The sequence below is a fragment of the Gossypium arboreum genome, chromosome 3 (assembly GCF_025698485.1).
Source record: "Gossypium arboreum isolate Shixiya-1 chromosome 3, ASM2569848v2, whole genome shotgun sequence".
In the NCBI taxonomy this organism is placed as follows: Eukaryota; Viridiplantae; Streptophyta; class Magnoliopsida; order Malvales; family Malvaceae; genus Gossypium; species Gossypium arboreum.
Genome location: NC_069072.1, coordinates 15,108,233 through 15,129,972, shown reverse-complemented (window position 1 = coordinate 15,129,972; position 21,740 = coordinate 15,108,233). Strand labels below are relative to the sequence as shown.

General features: G+C 38.1%; 1 protein-coding gene across 2 annotated transcripts; it reads right to left on the bottom strand.

The window, feature by feature from the left end:
- Window positions 1-320: 320 nt before the first annotated feature.
- Window positions 321-21,551, bottom strand: LOC108476126 (probable nucleoredoxin 1). Of its 2 annotated transcripts, none has more exons than XM_017778230.2 (4): window positions 20,220-21,551; window positions 1,784-2,263; window positions 1,194-1,670; window positions 321-1,089 (listed from the first exon to the last, which is right to left on the bottom strand). In XM_017778230.2, the coding sequence occupies exons 1-4, from the start codon at window positions 20,511-20,513 to the stop codon at window positions 448-450; spliced, it is 1,893 nt and encodes a 630-aa protein (XP_017633719.1). In that variant the 5' UTR covers window positions 20,514-21,551; the 3' UTR covers window positions 321-447. The 2 variants fall into 2 exon arrangements, with proteins under 2 accessions (XP_017633719.1, XP_017633718.1); XM_017778229.2 differs by lacking the exon at window positions 20,220-21,551 and adding an exon at window positions 2,506-2,833.
- Window positions 21,552-21,740: the final 189 nt, after the last annotated feature.

Below are 21,740 nucleotides of genomic sequence, written 5' to 3'. Positions count from 1 at the left end.
TGAAAAGAATTCATAAACATTAAAATCAAATTCAAATGTTAAATTAAGGGAAAGAATTTAATATTAAAATTAAATTTAAATAGCAAAATATATTAATTATAAAGAGTTACTTGTGATACTAAAGAGGATTTCCTTCTCTTGTAACTTGTAACATATAATATAAACCTAAGCATGAAGTGCATATATGTTTTATGTTTCAAATATCAAAGAAACCAATCTCCCACCATATTCGTAGTAGAACCATATTATTACTCCCAGCATTTGATAGTTACGTGAATAATACGATAAAAATGTGGGTTCAATTAAACCAGGAAACAGGATTGGGCCAATATAGATAACAAAGTCTTTCAACACTGCATCTCAAGATCTTATTACATAGCACACATATGATCCACGCTGCATCAACAGGACAGCCAACTAGTGTGTTGGTGTATACATGGACATAATTCATGAAGCTCTAGTGCAGACCTCCCCATCACAGACCCAACCTTCTTTTGCATCAGCTTTGGTTTCTTTCTCCAGGGCACATTTGGGATGTAAATCAAAGTCACATTCTTCACAGTAAAATGACCAGACTTGTCCGTTTTCCTTGCATGCATCACAGACATAATTACTGCGACGAGTGAGCACCAGCTCATGCTCCTCATGCCGTTCATCTTTCAGTTTCTCCGGCCACCCTTTTGCCATCTCCTCAATCTGTGCCTCAATCTCCTTCAACCTCTCCTCAGTGAAAGGATAAGCATCCGCCCCATGAGCCATGACCAGACTCCTTGCCTCTTTTGTAATAGTTTTTCCAGTTGGTCCGAGTGCTATAAGCATAGGGATGCCTTGGACCTTGAATTTGCGACTTAATGATGATTTCCGAGCATCATTGAACGGAAGAGCCAACCAAGGCATTCCTGAATAATACTCATCAAAGGAGGCTCGGTCCCTGTCACTCGAAATAAATATCACTTCAAATGCATCATCCTTTTCCTTGATCTTCTTATATACTTCAACAAGGCTCGGAGTGAAAGCACGGCATGGTGGGCACCAATGGGCTGAGAAGTACAAGAGAATGGTCTTCCCCACCAAGTCGGCCACCTTGACCTGAAATAGTGGATTGATTTTCACTCATATCAGCATTTTAGTTAAGACAAGTAAACATGATATAGTAAGAATTGCCAGCATCAAAGGAAAACAAACAATCATACCTTAGCCCCATCCTTCCCTAGGACAAAATCTAAACCCCCTGAAACCAGAACTGATTCCAGAGTTTGTGCTGCCTCACTTGCTTTCTCTATTTCTTTAAGCTCCGCAAATTTTTCGGGGGTGAAGGGGTAGGCCACAATCCCGTGTTCATCAATCGCATCAGCAGCATTAGGGTGGAGAGTTTTTCCATCTGGCCCGATAATGACAACAGTGGGAAGGGTCGAGAGCTCGAAGTACCTAGCCAATTTCTCACAGCTCTTGTCTTTCAAAGGCAATGCCAACCATGGTGCCCCAAAGCTTTGCCTGAAGGATTCCTCATCATCATCAAGCGATATCATAACAACCTCGAATTTCTCCCCATTTTCTTTCAACTTACTATAAACTTCAGCAAGTTTTTGAGTAAAATCAGCAGATGGCTTGAATGAAGACGCTGAGAAATATATACCTACAGTCTTCCCCTCAAGTTCGGACACCGGCACCTACAATACAAATCAAGAACAGCACACAGATTAGGATGGTAAGGATGATGTGTTCAAACTCATTAGAAAAGGCTAGAAAATCCACAAATGGCAAATCCAATCATGAAATTTACCTTACTTCCATCAGAAGTAACTACAAAGTCACGAGATCGGGAAACCAAGATTGTTTTGATGGACTGTTCCTTCTTGGCCTTTTCTTCTAAATCTTTTAATTCTTGGATCTTCTCGGGGGTGAAAGGGTACCCTTCCTCTCCATACTCACGAATAATCTCAACCCCCTCTTCGGTCAAGACTTTACCATTTTCATCCAAGAGCACGAGGTGAGGTATTCCCATCACACTGAACGGCTCATCTAAGCGCTTGCGTGCCTCTGAATCAGAGAAAGGGATTGCAAGCCATGGCATCTTGGAGAAGTAACCATTGAATGACTCTTCATCTTCATCTGCCGAGACAAAAATGACCTCGAAATCGCCTTTCGTTGAGAGCTCGGTGTACACCTCGATTAAATTTGGGGTGAATCTACGGCATGGACCGCACCAAGATGCTGAGATATACAATCCAAGTTTCTTCCCCTTCAAGCTATCGATTTTAACCTGTAAAATCAAAATTTCAGGCTTTAATAAAGAAAAAAAAAACCTAAACAGTGACAGACCGTAATTTCCATCGATTAAAGGGAATAACCAATAAACAGCAAGTTCATATATATTAAACAAAAATACATATAAACCCTTTTAAGTTTGAACCTAAAAGTAAAAGATTGATAAAATCACAAAAACAACAAAAGAACAATTTTTAAAAGAGCAGAAAGATATATATCGGTAAGGGAGCCAATTACCTGATCACCGTTGTTGCGTACGAGGAAATCCCTGTCTGAAGAAGAGAGAAGAGACTTAAAATCGTGACAATCACCGTTGATGGTCTCGACAACGTTGTTTGCTGCATCTGCCATTGTTGAAACTGCGATTTTTTTTTTTTTTCTGGTTTTTGGATGCCAAGTGAATCACTTCAGCCTCTGTAGGTAATTTATAGCATAATAAAAAATAATAATAATTAGTTTGAAGGATTCTGGAAATTTTGGAATGTTTTTTCGAGAATGTTCCTAGGTGGAAGAATGACGCAACCGACATCGCGTCATAAATGAAGTGGATGTTTCTTTGAGGTTTCCTCTGAGACTTAGTTAAGAGAGCAAGTCTTTTCTTTTATATTGATTCTCTTTTTCAATAAATTATTATTATTATGAATTAATAATTCAAAATAGGTTGAAATTATATGTCGAAACCATTTTTTTTAAAACGGGAAATCGATTTTTGAAAACGAAAAGTTGGGAGTCGCCACCAATCGTTTTTTAATAAAGTGTGATTGGATCACCTCAAAACACGGTCGTTTTTAATAAATAAATAAATTTTCCAAAACGACGATTTTGGTCTGCGAAAATAGAAAACCGGTTCGGAAGTCGGTTACGTACGAGGAAGGATTAGTACCCTCGACACGCCCAAAATTGGTACTTAATCGATTAATTAAGTCCTAAATGTCGAAAATTAAAGATTTGGACAGAGTTCAAAATACGATCCTCCTTTTATTGGCTTTTAAAACATTTAGGTAAGTCAAATGTGTGTTAAAGACCATCTCACCTTGAGGTAAAACATTACATCCAGTACGTTAGGAAACAACATTTTGACCTCAAATGTGATTTTACCTTTAAAACGTTCGTTTTAGCTTTAAGAGGATATTCGAATATTCAAAATAAACAAAGAAAGCGAAACCCAAAGACGTTAGGGCACGATCCTTTGAATTCTTTAAATACCGAACATTGCCTTGTTTAAAATTTTTAGAGTGAGCTGGTAAAAGGATATTCGATATTCAAAACAAACAAAGAAAGCGAAACCCAGTACGTTAGGGCACGATCCTTCGAATTCTTTAAATACTGAACATTGCCTTTGAATTAAAAAACGAAGATAATGGTATGTCACATGCAAATAACAATACCATAATAACCTAAACGATGCATACTAACAATAAAACATAGTAGCAAAAAGGTTTAATGACAAATAAAAAATGGTAATGGTAACATGTTAATAACGGTATAAACAAAAGAAATAAAACAATTATATAAATATATAAAACGGAAGATAATAGGAAAAATGATTCCTAATAATATACATATTAATAATAAGAAAATAGTTGAAATAAACAAAGTATAAATTTTAAAACGGGATCTTTAAAAAAATAATAATAATAATAGTGTATACGTACAATTAAGAAAAATAATTTAAAAAATAAACAAATAATAATACACAATATACAAGTAGAATAATATGGAGTCAATAATAAAATATATATATATAGATAGATAAAGAAAGGATCTATAAAAAATAATAATAAGGTGAAAACAATAATATATATACATATGGAGGATAAAACAAATTAACAATATAAAAATCAAACTAATAATGCAAAATGACTTGTTTAAAACGAGTTTTAAAAGAAAGACTAATAGATGATAGAATAATAAAAGGAAAAAATAAATGAAACTAATAAAGAAAACATAAAATGAAATAGGTAAATAGTAATAATAATAGTAGATATAACCGTAATTATATAAAAACACGAAAAGTAAAAATATATATATACATTAGTAAGCTTAGTAATAGGTTTTAAAGAAATAAAAATATTGGATAAAAGAATGCTGAGAATATCTATTAAATAAGTTATAATAATATATTAATAGTATAGTAAAACGTAACAATATTAAAAAAAGTGATAAAATAATAAAGTCATAGTAGTAAATAAAAACTTAATGTGATAAAAATTGTACAAAGTTGATTAATTTAACAACATGATAATTAACAATGTCAATAAAATAACTAATTTAATAATAAAGTAAGCCAAATGGCTAAGAAATGACTAAAATCGGGCCAAAACAGAAATTTGGGACAAGTTTGAAAAAAGAAATATAAAACATTGAAAAGATAGAAATCATAGAAGGATCAAAAGCACAATAAAACCAAAAAAGTAAAGTGGCGTTATTCCCTTTGCAATTAAAACCAGAAAAACCAAAGGGTTGTTTGCCATTTTCTAAAGCAAAATTAAAACACCCCATTTACCAGCCCATTTGCCGAAACTGAAAAAAACAAAGGGGCTTTCACCCTTCTTCCTCTGCTAGGACCAGTGAACGCCATCATCATCGCGGACCACCACCGGATCTAGTGGCCGACATCGCATAATATGGGTTTCGACCCGCTTTAAAACACGCGGTAAGTGTATTCATTTTTCCCCTTTCTAGTACTATGTTTGAGAAAGAAAAACAAATCGAAACTTAAAAGGTGTGAGATCTGAAAGAAAATCACCTAACAATCAATTTCTCTGCGATTTTCCTCTGTGTCTTGTGGTATTTGTTCAGTATATTCTCTTTTTAAATCCCAAAAACGTAAAAAATACAATCGTTTAAACGAGTTTATATAGCCTAATTTCTAACTACTTGTTGCGTGCTTCTTGGTGCCAAGCGGAGATCATGGGAGGTGGTGTGGCGCACGACTTGGAGTTCTTGTGACGTCTGAGCCGGATTCAGCTTCTTGCTACCGGCTTCCCCGATCTTGGGTTTCTCATTTCCTTTTTGTTTTATTGGTATTTGGGCTAGGTATTATGTGGGCTTGTGTTTTGTTTTGTATATTAATGAGAGATGTGGGTTAGGTTTTGGGTAATCTGTTGGGCTTTGGGTTTGTTTTAAATTTGGTCCTACATTTGCCCTCTTGCTCATTGTCGTAACGAGAATAGAGCAAAGATTTTAGAGGACCAAATTTGCTTGGGTTGGTGAGCCTTGTATTCTTTGCCACACCCACCGCACTTCATTGCTTCAAAAATGCTCCTTTCTTTGTTTCATATAAATGAGATTTGCGAAATTTGATCTGCTCCACTCTTGCTTGGCGAAGGTAAGATCCGTCAGATGTCGACTGCTCCACTTTTGTTCGATGGAAATAAGATCGATATATTTAGCCGCTTCATACGCTTTCGGTGAAGATAAGGTCGATGATCTGAATCGCTCCATTGTCGATATAAGGAGACCAAAATTGAATCGCTCCGCTCCCTTTCGTGAAGATAAGATTCATCAAAATTCGATCCGCTTCCTCCTTTCGGTGAAGATAAGATCTAGTATTTAGCCTGCTCCACTCCTGCTCAGTGAAGATAAGGCTGATAATTGGAATCTGCTCCATCGCCGGTACGTGGAGATAAAGTTCATCAAAATTCGATCTGCTCCACTCTTGTCAGTGAAGATAAGATCTGGTGTTTACCCTGCTCCACTCCTGCTCAGTGAAGATAAGGCTGGTGGCTGAAATCTGCTCCATTGCCGATACATGGAGATAAGTCTTGTCAAAATTTGATCTGCTTCACTCCTGTCAGTGAAGGTAAGATCTAGTCTATAGCTTGTTCCACTCCTGCTCAGTGAAGATAAGGCTGATGATTGGAATCTGCTCCATCGCCGGTACGTGGAGATAAGATTCATCAAAATTCGATCTGCTCCACTCCTGTCAGTGAAGATAAGATCTGGTGTTTAGCCTGCTCCACTCCTGCTCAGTAAAGATAAGGCTGATGATATCTGTAATCCTGCTACATTGTCCACTGGGGAACCCATCTGTAGCAAAGTGACATGCTTATGCCACGATTAATGTAAACCAAATGTTCCTAACTACATGTATTATGGATGTTAAATGCACAAAATGCAAAATGTCATGAGAATGATCCATTTTTAATTTTTGGGTTGTCATCGCTCGTTGTTTACTAAGGTAACATCCCTGTCATATGCCTTATTGTTCAACTCGGTAGAAGAGGACTTGAAGATGCAGTTAATCCCTTATTTCCCACACATTTCTAACCCTTTTAAGCTTGGTGAGTTCTAAATAATTGTCCTGTTTCAGGTTCTCGTATTGTTTAGAAACCTTTCAGAATAATATGCAAAACCTTCTTTTGAGAGTATTATTAGTTTATTAATTATTATTTCAATAAAAATACTCGAAAAAGATTATAATAATAGGTAGAACTGAAATTTATTCGAGTCAAAATTTGCGAAAGATGTATCAACAAAGAAAGCAATCATTGTTTGAGATACAAAAACAGATGAAAAGGAACAGAATAGGTCCCCCAGATTTCGCAGTTTGAGCTTCTCTGTACGAACTCCTCGAGGACCTTTTTAAACTTGGCATGCGCTCAGAGGATCTATAGCATTTTGTTGATGCCCCAAGATGTAGCTTATCCCCTCTTTGTCGATTCAAGTGTAGTGAGACTACCGCTTGCCCCAATTTGGATCGAAATTTGAATTGCCCTTTGCGGGTTTTCAACTTAAAACCCCTTTGGTCTCAAGGCGCCCTTTTACGGGTTTTCACCTTGGCCTCTCCTTTTTTTTTTTTTTGGCGCCCTTTACGGGTTTTCACCTCGAGTGCTTCAAGCAAAATATCTTTTGACAGAATCCGAATTTATCGGGTTAGGCAAGCTCTTGCCATCCATCTCTGCTAGTATCAATGCCCCTCTAGAGAAAGCTTTTTTTACCACATAGGGTCCTTTCCAATTTGGCATCCATTTCCCCCTGAAATCTTTTTGCATAGGGAAAATCCTTTTTAACACTAAGTCTCCCTCATGGAACACCCTAGGGCGAACTTTTTTGTTGTAGGCTCGCATCATTCTCCTTTGGTACATTTGGCCATGACGAATAGCCTTTAGCCTCTTCTCTTCAATCAAGTTTAGTTGATCGTAATGAGATTAGATCCATTCTGATTTGTCTAACTTTAACTCTGATAAAACTCGGAGAGAAGGGATTTCGACCTCAATAGGTAAGACTGCCTCTATCCCATAAACCAATGAGAAAGGTGTTGCCCCGGTAGAAGTTCTGACAGATGTCCGATAAGCATAAAGGGCAAATGAGAGCTTTTCATGCCAATCTTTGTAAGTCTCCGCCATCTTCCCCACAATCTTCTTGATATTCTTATTAGCTGCCTCAACCGCCCCATTCATTTTTGGGCGGTATGGTGATGAGTTGTGATGTTTAATGTTGAACCAACTACAGACTTCTGCTATTGCGCTGTTGTTCAGATTCAACGCGTTGTCGGATACGATTCTTTCTGGCATACCATAACGACATATGATCTCCTTCTTCAAGAACTTGCTGACCGCTGACTTTGTGATATTGGCGTACGAAGCGGCCTCTACCCATTTGGTAAAGTAATCAATGACCACAAAAATAAATCGATGTCCGTTGAAAGCCTTTGGCGAAATTGGCCCAATGACGTCCATGCCCCACATTGAGAATGGCCATGGGGAAGTCATAACATGGAGGGGTGAAGGAGGCACATGGATCTTGTCTCCATAAATTTGACACTTATGGCATTTCTTAGCGTAATTGATACAATCTCCTTCCATTGTAGACCAGTAATATCCGAATCTCATGATTTGTCGAGCCATTGTGAAACCATTGGCATGTGTCCCACAAACACCATCATGGACTTCCTCTAGAATTTTCTTTGCCTCAACAGCGTCAACACATCTTAACAACACCTGATCCTTTCTCTTCTTATATAGGACCTCACCGTCTAGGACATAGTCACTTGCTAACCTCCTCAATATCCTTTTATCATTTTCGGTTGCTTTATCTGGATACGCACAGCTCTTTACATATTGTAAGATATCATGATACCAAGGATGATCATCTCTCTCTTCCTCTTCATCAACATTACAGCAGTGAGCTGGGGCCTCACAAATACTCATCTGAATTGGCTTCATATCCTCCTGTTCATTTACTTTGACCATGGAAGCTAGTGTAGCCAAGGCGTCAGCCATCTGATTCTCGTCTCGCGGGAGGTAATAAAAGGTAATATCATCAAACTTTTCAATTAACTCCAGGATTAACTTTCGGTAACTGATCAATTTGGGATCTCTCGTTTCCCACTCGCCTTTAAGCTGATAAATTACCAATGCACAGTCTCCGTACACTTCTAATACTTTGATTTCACGGTCTATAGCTGCCCGAATTCCCATGATACATGCCTCGTATTCTGCCATGTTATTTGTGCAGTCAAAATTCAGCTTGCAAGTGAACGGATAATGACCTCCATTTGGGGATATTAGTACTGCCCCAACTCCATTTCCAATGGCATTTGATGCTCCGTCAAAATTTAATTTCCAGGAATGATTTTCAGGCATGTCCCCCTCAGCGATTGCTACATACATTAGATCTTCATTGGGGAAATTGAAATTCAAAGGCTCATAATCCTCCAAAGCTCTACTGGCTAGGAAGTCTGCTATTGCACTCCCCTTCACAGCTTTTTGGTTTACATAGACTATGTCAAATTCGGAGAGCAGAATCTGCCACCTGGCCATCCTTCCATTTAAAGCGGTTGACTCCATCATGTATTTGAGAGGGTCTAGCTTTGAGATTAGCCAAGTTGTATGGTACAACATGTATTGCCTCAACCTTCGTGTTGTCCAAACCAAAGCACAACATAGCTTCTCAATTGGCGGATACCTCATTTCACACTCAGTAAATTTTTTACTGAGGTAATATATCGCTCTTTCTTTTCTCCCAGTCTCATCGTGTTGACCGAGCACACACCCCACCGAATTATCAAATACTGTTAAGTATAGTATCTACGGTCTACCAGGGCTTGGTGATGTTAGCACTGGGGGATTAGACAAATATTGTTTAACCTTTTCAAAGGTTTTTTGGCATTCATCATCCCATACCCCAGGATTGTGCTTTTTAAGAAGACGGAATATGGGGTCACACTTCTCTGTTAGTTGCAAAATAAACCGTGCGATATAGTTTAGTCTCCCTAGAAAACCTCAGACTTCTTTTTGAGTTTGTGGTGGAGGCAGCTCTTGTATAGCCTTGACTTTATCAGGGTCGACTTCTATTCCCTTCTCACTGACTACGAAGCCGAGTAACTTTCCAGACCTAGCTCTGAAGGTGCATTTTGACGGATTAAGATTTAATTGGAATTTTCTCAACCTCAGGAACAATTTCCTCAACATTCGTACATGCTCCTCTTCCGTTCGGGATTTTGCAATCATGTCGTTAACGTAGACCTCAATTTCCTTGTGCATCATGTCATGGAATAAGGCTACCATGGCTCTTTGGTATGTGGCTCCTGCATTTTTCAGCCCGAAGGGCATCACCTTGTAGCAAAATGTTCCCGATAAAGTTATGAATGTGGTTTTTTCTACGTCCTCAGGATGCATCTTGATCTGATTGTACCCTGAGAACCCATCCATGAAGGAGAATAATGAATAGCCTGCCGTATTATCTACTAGAGTGTCTATGTGAGGCAATGGAAAGTTATCCTTTGGGCTGGCCTTGTTTAAATCTCTATAATCTATACACATCCGTACTTTTCCATCTTTCTTAGGGACAGGGACGACGTTGGCCACCTATTCTGAATAATTGACCACCTGTAGGAATCCGGCATTAAACTGTTTCTTGACTTCTTCCTTTATTTTCATTGCTACATCGGGTCTCATCCTTCGGAGTTTCTGCTGAACTTGCTTGTACTCCTTCTTTGTAGGGACATGGTGCACTGCGATATCGGTACTTAAACCAGGCATATCCTGGTATGACCATGCAAAGACGTCCTTGAATTCTTGCAACAGCTCAATGAGGTTCTGTCTTGTTTTCTCGTTAACACAAGCGCCAATTTTAACTTCCTTCCCCTCTTCCAGGGCCACAATCTCAGTAGTTTCTTTGTGTGGCAGGATCTGTTCATCTTCTCGCTCCACCATCCTTAACAAATCGGGAGATAAACTACGATCTTCGTCCTCTTCAAAATCTTGAAATCCCTCAAAGCGCATATCTTGCTCAAAAGGAGATTCCGGGCTCCTATCAGCATTACTCATGACGTTAACATCCGGGGGCCTATTATGAATATAAGAGAATACCAAAAGAAAATGAAATGAATAATTCCTTTGTATGGTGTGATTGTGTATGACATGAAAAAGAAGAAAGAATAATTGCTCGAACCGATATATGAAAATGCATTTTTATTGAAAATAATGAGCCTATTTCACAAAAGATTCTTATTGTCCCTAGGCTAGAAGACAACAAGTGGGTTTTGAATATTACTCTGTGTTATCTCTAAAGATTACAGGAATTTCTTCTACAGTCCAATTATTCAAAACACTCCCAGGCTCATACGGACAAATGCCTGATAAATTCCTTTCTATTGCTTCCTCTTCAAATGTGGCGTTGACGCTCCAAATTCCCATCACATCTCCGACCATTCCTTCTTTTATCCTCTCCTGTGCAGAATGAATAAACCCTCCAGATACAAATGTTTGGGAAATATGGGGGAAGCTCATCGGTTCCCACCTAACTTCTGTCCCACTTAATCTCGCTCTCCGCTGTTCCTGTTTCCTTTCGAACTCTTTCTTCACTTGGCTTGCATCTGGCCTGAATCCCAAACCGAAGCGATCCCACCTGCCAACCAAGACTGGTACTCTAACTTGTCCACGGAGGTGCTTCCTGAGTCCTCTGCCAGGTAACGCCCCTTTCCCAACTGTCAACTGCAGGCTCATTTTTGTAGCTCCTGATATCCTAGGTATCAGAATCCTGTTTCCTTCAGCTATAAACATCGCGTTTACAAACTCTAATGATCGAAATGAACATTCAACTACTTCGTTGTCATTCTCTATGTAGGGTGCATCACTGGTAACTGACGCAATAATGTCCTCCTTCGCATTTATTGTTATTAGCCGACCCTCAAGAACCATCTTTAGCTTCGGTGCGGCGAGGATGGCTTGCCAAATTGAATGAATCCAAGGTCTTCCTAATAGACAGTTATAGGAAGGCTTAATATCCATCACGAGGAAATCTACCTCGTACGTGTTTGGGCCAATCTGAAGAGGTACTTCTATCCTTCCCATTACTTTCTTTTCTGTGCCATCAAATGCTCTTACTATGTTCTGACACGTCTTCATATGGGAACTGTCTATAGGTAAACGGTTTAATGTAGCCCACGGTAACACGTTCAATGCGGATCCATTATCAACTAATACTCCGGGTAGCGTATACCCCTTGCAACGTGTAGTGACATGTAGAGCCTTAGTAGACCCCCTACCCCCTGGTGGTATCTCATCATTGCTGAAGGAGATGAAATTGTCAGCGCTTATGTTGCCGACGAGAAGGTCTAATTTGTTAACCGAAATGTCATCCACAACATAGGTCTCGTTCAACACTTTCATCAGTGCTTTACGGTGGACCTCCGAATTTAACAGCAGAGCCAATACCGATATACGATCCGGTCGTTGGTGTAGTTGTTCTACGACACTATACTCGCTGTGTCTTAGGAACTTCAAAAACTCATTGGCTTCAGTTTCCATTACTGGCTCATTAACTCGTGATTCGATCCTCCGCTTCTTTCTTAAACATGACGAGTTTCCCTTTTGCTGGTTCGACTTCCATGTTTGACGTGTTAATCGAACCCTCCTTCTCTGAAACTGTTATACTACAGTTATAATTCCAAGGCACCCTATGGCTATCTTTATAAGGGGAAGCTGTTGGCTTCTGAATTATAACTCTTGGTGTAACTCTTGCTTCTACTTCACTAACTCTGGGCTTCGAAATAATTATCACTGGACGACTAGCTCTGCCACCTTCTTCACTCGACTCTCCTCCTAGAGAGCATACATCCTCCTCTTCAACAGACTCAAAGAACTCTAATTCCTTATTATCCATTAAACCCTGTATTAGGGCTCTGAACTCAATACAATTCTGGATCTCGTGATCTTTCTCATGATGGAACTCACAGTAGTTCCGTGTATCTTGGATTTTATCTCCCAACCCTTGCGGGACTAAACCTCTCTTCTGCATCTCATTCCAAACTAGCTTCAATGGGGTTCTCACCTCTGCGATATTCAGCTTGACTTTCCTCCCCACATTCTCAACTATCGCGTTTACCCCTTTATCAGTATGACTGGGTAACGGATTTCCTGTACCAGGTGTATCATCAAATTTTAGAACACCTGCTTTGATAAGCCTTTCCACGCACCTTTTGAATGAGGTACAGTTTTCTATCGAGTGCTCCGTAATCCCTGCGTGGTATTCGCACTGAGCATTCGTATCGTACCACTTAGGGTATGGGGGCTGCAACGACTCTAAGTGGAAAGGAGCCACTACATGTGCATCAAACAGATTTTTGTACAACTCCCTATATGTCACTGGTATGGGAGTAAATTGAAACTTCTCTGTATTCTGTCTCATGTTAGGCTCTCGCCTTGGTGAGGCCTGCTGGCCTGTGACTATCGCCCTTGACTGACTAACAGTGGCCAGTTTTGCGTAGCCTGAGCTCACATTACCTACTTCATTCTTTCTTTTCTTCGGGGCTGACCTTCTCGTGTTTTCCCCGACTTCTATCTTACCTGATCTTATGGCATTTTCTATCATTTCGCCAGACATTACTATGTCCGCAAAGCTCTTAGTTGCGTTACCTAACATATGAGTAATGAAAGGCGCCTTCAATGTATTGATGAAGAGCATGGTTGTTTCTTTTTCTAGCAATAGTGGTTAGACCTGTGTAGCGACCTCTCTCCATCTCTCGAGCATCTTCGCCGGAAGCTTTGGCTTCTTCTCCATATTCGAGGTGTGATCCGGTCCGGTGCTATATCTCATTATATGGTCAGTCTCGCTTCATGAAGGCTGAGCTAGGTCCTTCTATGACTTAACTTGGGTACGACTCAACTGATTGTACCATTTGGCCGCAGCCCCAGCCAAACTGTCCTGAAAACAGTGAATCAACAACTGATCATTATTGACATGACTCGTCATTCTCCGACAAAACATCGTGATGTGAGCCTCAGGGCAACTAGTTCCGTTGTATCTTTCAAATTCTGGCATTTTGAAATTGGGAGGTAATACCAAATCTGGGACTAGACTCAGCTCTCTGGCATCTATTTCGCAGTAATCATCAACACTTCCCAACGCCTTGAACTTCTCCACCAACCATTTATATTGGTCCTCCATTTGTTTGGGCAGTTCTGTTTTTTCTTTTTCCAACTCTGCTGCGTCGTCGAAGTCAGGAACCTGGGGGTTTGCTAGATTATCCTTAGGGTTGGTGCTCGATCCCGCTGGGAAGTTTACTGGTGCCGAGGTACCAGTTTGATAAAGAGGTTGGACATTAACAGACACCCTTGGTGGTTGTATTTGCATGTTTGTTGGCGCAAAACTTGTAGGACAAGCGGAATCCTCATTGTCATTTCTCGTGTCAACCATAGGGCCTTTTCCTTTGTCAGACCCTTCTTTAAACAACTGTGTCAGCTTGCTTATCATGCTATTTTGTGATTCTAGCATGTTTCTCTGGGACTCCAGCATTTGGTCTCTCATTTCCTGCTAGATCTTAGCCAGCTGCTCTTGCATCTGAGCCTGCAGTTGCTCTTGCATTTCCTTTTTCATTTGCTCAAACCTCTGATCCATATCCTTTGTCTTCCTTCGTGTGTAGTACCGGTGTTCCAGGGTAACTAGATAAATGGCCACTAATTAATAAGGTTCTTTTGTTTACATGATGTTATGCGATGCAATGTAATGCAAATGCATGGCATGAATGCAAAAAGGAGACGTCGATTCGAATTCAATTTCATTTAGAAAACTTCGCTGAAAAACAAATCTTTTACATAAAATGAATTAAATATACGGTCTTGCCCTAACACCCAAAGCTTTTACTTTCCTAAGAAGGCAGGCTAACTCTCGCCTCGATCCGATTCTAACTCATATTTAACTCCTAGCACATCTGCTTGGACCGCCAAAGTCTGTAAATGATCACCACCTCTCGATATCGAGCTATAGCTTCACCCATTAAGTAATCCCTATCTGGACCGATCCTGAGATCGGTGAAGTTGCTCCCCTAGTTGCTCATTATTTGCTTCCAATAATTCAATTTGATTCTCACAATTCTGAAGTGTAGCTTCAAGTTCTTCTACTTTCCCCTTCAAATTCTCGATCTTACTTAGACTAGCTCTTAATTCAATTACTGAGTTACGACACCGATATTGCTGTAGTACCGTTTCTAACTCCTCCACCTGAGCTCTTAACATCTGTTTTTCATTCTGGCTATCGTCCAAACTCTTTTTACAAGTGACTTCTCGAGCCTGAGCATCGTGGAACTTTCTTTCCCACTAATCGGCCCTAGCCTTTTCCTCTTGGATTTCTTGCCTCCACTGTTCAGAAGTTTTACCCAAACCAGCATTTCTCATTGACTTATGCAGCTGCTTGTAATCAGTCTTTAGACTGTCTAGGTCCTCCTCAACTTCTCTCTTTCTTTTTCTCAAATTCTCAGCCTCGGATTTTTGAACATCAGCATCCAACTTTAAGTACACTTTTTCCTCCTCCAACTGCTCTATTTTCCTTTCTAACTCCGAGATTTTCTTTTCGAAGTCTTGCTTTATGATTTCTAATTCGGAGGGGACCACTCGCAGATATTCCTCTATCGGTCGAGCTTCTAAATTTGGCCTCGGGATATTATCGTTAACCCTTCTACTCCTCCATTCGTTATATTCAAGAGTTACCATTGGATTCACAGCAACTCCCTTTATCCGGCAAGTTTGGGTCCAGGCATTATGAATCTCACGGCTCTTTTTCTTGGAGTCTTTCTCCCCATATAAGAACCCACTCTGAGCTAGCCCCTGCGTTATCGGTATAAATTGTCTTGATCTATATTGCCAGTAGAGGGGCGTATCCAACGGCTCCCCAAATCCCTAACAAAGGGACCCAATCATAACTCCCACATCGGTAGAGAATCTCATCAGAAACCATCCAAGGGGCCTTCCATTCGATATCCTCCTCTTGGAGATTTTGAAGTATCGCCATCCATTTTTCCTCTGTTATGTCATCTTTTCTCGATATGGTCACTATCTCTTTCAAAGGTGAGTAATCTCCGAAAAAAGGTCGGTAAGAGGCCTTTTCTACCCTCCAAAAGTGGCTATGAAACTATACTAACAAGAGTTGTGCACACCCAATAAATCTGCCTTCCCCTGACCTCTGACATATACTTAAAGATCTGAAAGTCTCCGCCAAGATTGCAGGAACTGGAGTAACACCTTTACCTAATCGGTCAAATAGATCGGCGGCTTCTTCATCTACATGCCTTAACGCTTTAGGGAAAATAACCAAACCATAAATGCTCAGGGCGAAGACATCAACTCCTTTCTTCATGTCAGGGTGAGTTTGGATCAGATCTCTCAAATTTTCCCACGGGATGCACTTTTCACTGCCTTTCTGCTGGACCCGAGCCTCAACCCACTGTTCACTCATCCCAGTGATGTTCATCAACCTCTTTACAAAGGTTGGGGTATTGACAGCTCTAGAATAAATCTTATCAACTTGAAACCTCAGACAACGAAGCAAGGCTGTATATTCCTCGATAGTAGGTGCTAGATCCACTCTTCCGAAAGTAAAACAACTGTAGGCGGAATTCCAAAATTGAGCCATGGCGCGGAACAAATACCTATCTACCTTAACATCGAGGAGATAAGGAATATCACCATAATTACAGTAGAGTAGCTGCTTCATCTCATCATCCCAGTGACTCCATAATTCTTTCAACTCCTGAAGATCGTTCTGAACCACACTAATGCGAGTAAAGTCCCATAACTCTAACGTGCACTCCTTTGTCAAACTGTCACCTTTCTCTAACTGTGCATTCTTCGACCATCTTTGGACAAACGCGTTGTCTTTCACTTTATCAAGGAATTCGTTCTTCATGGCAAAACTTTCTATTAGTAACCGAACCGTATATCGACACCTCCTTTTATGATGAAAATGATATGCAAACACTATTAAAGAAAAAAGTAAAAGCACAAGTCAGAATCATGCATAAGAATATAAATCAAAGCAATCAATAAATTAGCCAAAGCCTATTCGGAAAACCACTAGGGCTAGGTGTAATTCTACCTAAGGCGGGTTCCTACAGCTCACTATATGTGATTTAGTTCTAGTGTAAAGGTACCTGAACCAGCAGATTCCTCGACCCTCGCCCATTATAGGTTCATATAGATCAAGTTCGGTTCAGGGGAATACATTTCTTTATGCCCGTGCGGAGGTGAAAACCTCACGAAGACATAAATACGGATGTATTCCGGAAGCGATCCCCTAGCCCATGCGGAGGTGAAAACCTCACGAAAGCATAGTTTCTCACTCCCACTTAAAAGGCGCGACCACAACGGTCATACAAAATGATGCAAGAATATATCAAAAGACTCGACAAATAAAGTAAAACCCACATGATAAAAACTGACAAAAACACAGAAAATACAATGAGAGGATCGTAGATTTAAAAACCAAATTTCCAATTTTTGACAATAAGATAGAAAACAATCAATTTACAGCTCGACTAGTAAACTCCCCAGTGGAGTCGCCATGCTGTCGAAACCATTTTTTTTAAAACGGGAAATCGACTTTTGAAAACGAAAAGTTGGGAGTCGCCACCAATCGTTTTTTAATAAGGTGTGATTGGATCACCTTAAAACACGGTCTTTTTTAATAAATAAATAAATTTTCCAAAACGACGATTTTGGTCTGCGAAAATAGAAAACCGGTTCGGAAGTCGGTTACGTACGAGGAAGGATTAGCACCCTCGACACGCCCAAAATTGGTACTTAATCGATTAATTAAGTCCTAAATGTCGAAAATTAAAGATTTGGACAGAGTTCAAAATACGATCCTCCTTTTATTGGCTTTTAAAACATTTAGGTAAGTCAAATGTGTGTTAAAGACCATCTCACCTTGAGGTAAAACGTTACATCCAGTACGTTAGGAAACAACATTTTTGACCCTCAAATGTGATTTTACCTTTAAAACGTTCGTTTTAGCTTTAAGAGGATATTCGAATATTCAAAATAAACAAAGAAAGCGAAACCCAGTACGTTAGGGCACGATCCTTTGAATTCTTTAAATACCGAACATTGCCTTGTTTAAAATTTTTTAGAGTGAACGGTAAAAGGATATTCTGATATTCAAAACAAACAAAGAAAGCGAAACCCAGTACGTTAGGGCACGATCCTTCGAATTCTTTAAATACTGAACATTGCCTTTGAATTAAAAAACGAAGATAATGGTATGTCACATGCAAATAACATTACCATAATAACCTAAACGATGCATACTAACAATAAAACATAGTAGCAAAAAGGTTTAATGACAAATAAAAAAATGGTAATGGTAACATGTTAATAACGGTATAAACAAAAGAAATAAAACAATTATATAAATATATAAAACGGAAGATAATAGGAAAAATGATTCCTAATAATATACATATTAATAACAAGAAAATAGTTGAAATAAACAAAGTATAAATTTTAAAACGGATCTTTAAAAATAATAATAATAATAATAGTGTATACGTACAATTAAGAAAAATAATTTAAAAAAATAAACAAATAATAATACACAATATACAAGTAGAATAATATGGAGTCAATAATAAAATATATATATATATATATATAGATAGATAAAGAAAGGATCTATAAAAAAAATAATAAGGTGAAAACAATAATATATATACATATGGAGGATAAAACAAATTAACAATATAAAAATCAAACTAATAATGCAAATGACTTGTTTAAAACGAGTTTTAAAAGAAAGACTAATAGATGATAGAATAATAAAAGGAAAAAATAAATGAAACTAATAAAGAAAACATAAAATGAAATAGGTAAATAGTAATAATAATAGTAGATATAACCTTAATTATATAAAAACACGAAAAGTAAAAATATATATATACATTAGTAAGCTTAGTAATAGGTTTTAAAGAAATAAAATATTGGATAAAAGAATGCTGAGAATATCTATTAAATAAGTTATAATAATATATTAATAGTATAGTAAAACGTAACAATATTAAAAAAGTGATAAAATAATAAAGTCATAGTAGTAAATAAAAACTTAATGTGATAAAAATTGTACAAAGTTGATTAATTTAACAACATGATAATTAACAATGTCAATAAAATAACTAATTTAATAATAAAGTAAGCCAAATGGCTAAGAAATGACTAAAATAGGGCCAAAACAGAAATTTGGGACAAGTTTGAAAAAAGAAATATAAAACATTGAAAAGATAGAAATCATAGAAGGATCAAAAGCACAATAAAACCAAAAAAGTAAAGTGGCGTTATTCCCTTTGCAATTAAAACCAGAAAAACCAAAGGGTTGTTTGCCATTTTCTAAAGCAAAATTAAAACACCCCATTTACCAGCCCATTTGCCGAAACTGAAAAAAACAAAGGGGCTTTCACCCTTCTTCCCTCTGCTAGGACCAGTGAACGCGCCCATCATCGCCGGACCACCACCAGATCTAGTGGCCGACATCGCGCAATAGGGGTTTCGACCCCGTTTTAAAACACGCGGTAAGTGTATTCATTTTTCCCCTTTCTAGTACTATGTTTGAGAAAGAAAAACAAATCGAAACCTAAAAGGTGTGAGATCTGAAAGAAAATCACCTAACAATCAATTTCTCTGCGATTTTCCTCTGTGTCTTGTGGTATTTGTTCGTATATTCTCTTTTTTAAATACCAAAAAAACGTAAAAAAATACACTGTTTAAACGAGTTTATATAGCCTAATTTCTAACTACTTGTTGCGTGCTTGCTGGTGCCAAGCGGAGATCGCGGGGAGGTGGTGTGGCGCACGACTCGGAGTTGCGCGACGTGCGGAGCCCGGATTCAGCTTCATATGGCTGGCTTCCCGATCTTTGGGTTTCTCATTTCCTTTTTTGTTTTATTGGTATTTGGGCTAGGCATTATGTGGGCTTGTGTTTTGTTTTGTATATTGTGCTGAGAGATGTGGGTTAGGTTTTGGGTAATCTGTTGGGCTTTGGGTTTGTTTTAAATTTGGTCCTATAATGCCCTCTTTGCTCATTGTCGGTAACGAGAATAGAGCAAAGATTTTAGGAGGACCAAATTTGCTTGGGTTGGTGAGCCTTGTGTTCTTTGCCACAGCCCACCGCACTTCATTGCTTCAAAAATGCTCCTTTGCTGTTTCATATAAATGAGATTTGCCGAAATTTGATCTGCTCCGCTCTTGCTTGGCGAAGGTAAGATCCGTTGTATCTGACCTGCTCCACTTTTGTTCAGTGGAAATAAGATCTGATATATTTAGCCTGCTTCACTTCTGCTCAGTGAAGATAAGGCTGATGATCTGAATCTGCTCCATTGCCGTTATAGGGAGACCAAAATTCGAATCTGCTCCACTCCTGCTCAGCGAAGATAAGATTCATCAAAATTCGATCTGCTTCACTCCTGCTCAGTGAAGATAAGATCTAGTATTTAGCCTGCTCCACTCCTGCTCAGTGAAGATAAGGCTGATGATTGGAATCTGCTCCATCGCCGGTACGTGGAGATAAAGTTCATCAAAATTCGATCTGCTCCACTCTTGTCAGTGAAGATAAGATCTGGTGTTTAGCCTGCTCCACTCCTGCTCAGTGAAGATAAGGCTGGTGGCTGAAATCTGCTCCATTGCCGATAAGAACAATTTTTAAAAGAGCAGAAAGATATATATCGGTAAGGGAGCCAATTACCTGATCACCGTTGTTGCGTACGAGGAAATCCCTGTCCGAAGAAGAGAGAAGAGACTTAAAATCGTGACAATCACCGTTGATCGTCTCGACAACGTTGTTTGCTGCTTCTGCCATTGTTGAAACTACGATTTTATTTTTTTTTTTCTGGTTTTTGGATGCCAAGTGAATCACTTCAGCCTCTGTAGGTAATTTATAGCATAATAAAAAATAATAATAATTAGTTTGAAGGATTCTGGAAATTTTGGAATGTTTTTTCCAGAATGTTCCTAGGTGGAAGAATGACGCAACCGACATCGCGTCATAAATGAAGTGGATGTTTCTTTGAGGTTTCCTCTGAGACTTAGTTAAGAGAGCAAGTCTTTTCTTTTATATTGATTCTCTTTTTCAATAAATTATTATTATTATGAATTAATAATTCAAAATAGGTTGAAGTTATAAATTGTTATTCAAAAGTTATAGAGCTTCAATACAACTATTTCTTGCTGCTCCCTCCAATCACCTTTTTCCATTTTTTTTAAATTTTCTCTTCGTGATTAAGGAAAAGAATAATAAAGACATAAACAAAAGAAAATTTCAAATAAAATAAAGGTTCATTTTAGCCATACCTGTCCTATATTAATCCTAGTTTTAAAAGAGGATCGGATGTTTGATCAGATGCATTATGCAAATGTAATAATAATATGTTTAAGAATTGCAGTAATTTGATTTCAGTCTCACAAATACTCATTTACAAATATGGGAATGATACAAATTCTTTTACTTTTCAATATTTTTACTATTTTTTATATTAAAAGAATCTAAATTATACAGTTTTCGACATAGACTTGTTTATTAGTCGAGTTACCATCCGTTTCAAATATATATAAACTTGAATTTAATTGATTTATCCTATTTATATATTTAAATTTAAATATTTTTATTATTTGATTTGATTTTAAAATAAACAATAATAATCAAAGTCAACATATCATTTTTAAGACTCGGCCTTTAATGATTCATCTTCAACTCATGTAAATAGAGTTACATTAACAAATTAATAATAAATTAGATTATGTTATATGAAAGAAAAATTTACCTAAAATGTAAATAATTCAAATGAATTATAGTTTTTTTAAGAAGGATGATATTATGTGATAAATTAAAAGCACAAATATTTATTATATTAATTAAGAATTTATTAAAATTTTAAATCAATTTTCAATTGAATAAATGTTATTTAACTAATACTAAATTTAGTGTGTGTGTGTGTGTGTTTTTTTACATAGAACAATAACGAAGAGAGGCAAAAACAAAGATAGAAAGTAAGAGTGATTAGGGTTAGCAAAAAGAGATATCCATGCCTACATTTTTGCTAGCCCATTCTTTTGCCTCTTTTATAGTTGGTCTATTTTCTTGTGTTGCTTTAACCGTGACAGAGTCATGCAAAATAACATGTAAGTCATGTTGGATATATAGAATGGAGAAGACAGATTCAGAGACGATATTGAAATAAACAATAGATTACGAGGCGCAGGTGACGCT

Bases quoted from the DNA above. Each gene is read 5' to 3' on its own strand.
- LOC108476126 (XM_017778230.2), bottom strand. From the start codon at position 20,513: ATGTCGGTTGCGTCATTCTTCCACCTAGGAACATTCTGGAAAAAACAT. The intron at 1,671-1,783 runs GTAAATTTCATG...TTTGTATTGTAG, and splicing joins TTACTTCTGATGGAAGTAAG to GTGCCGGTGTCCGAACTTGA. The intron at 1,090-1,193 runs GTATGATTGTTT...CCACTATTTCAG, and splicing joins TAGGGAAGGATGGGGCTAAG to GTCAAGGTGGCCGACTTGGT.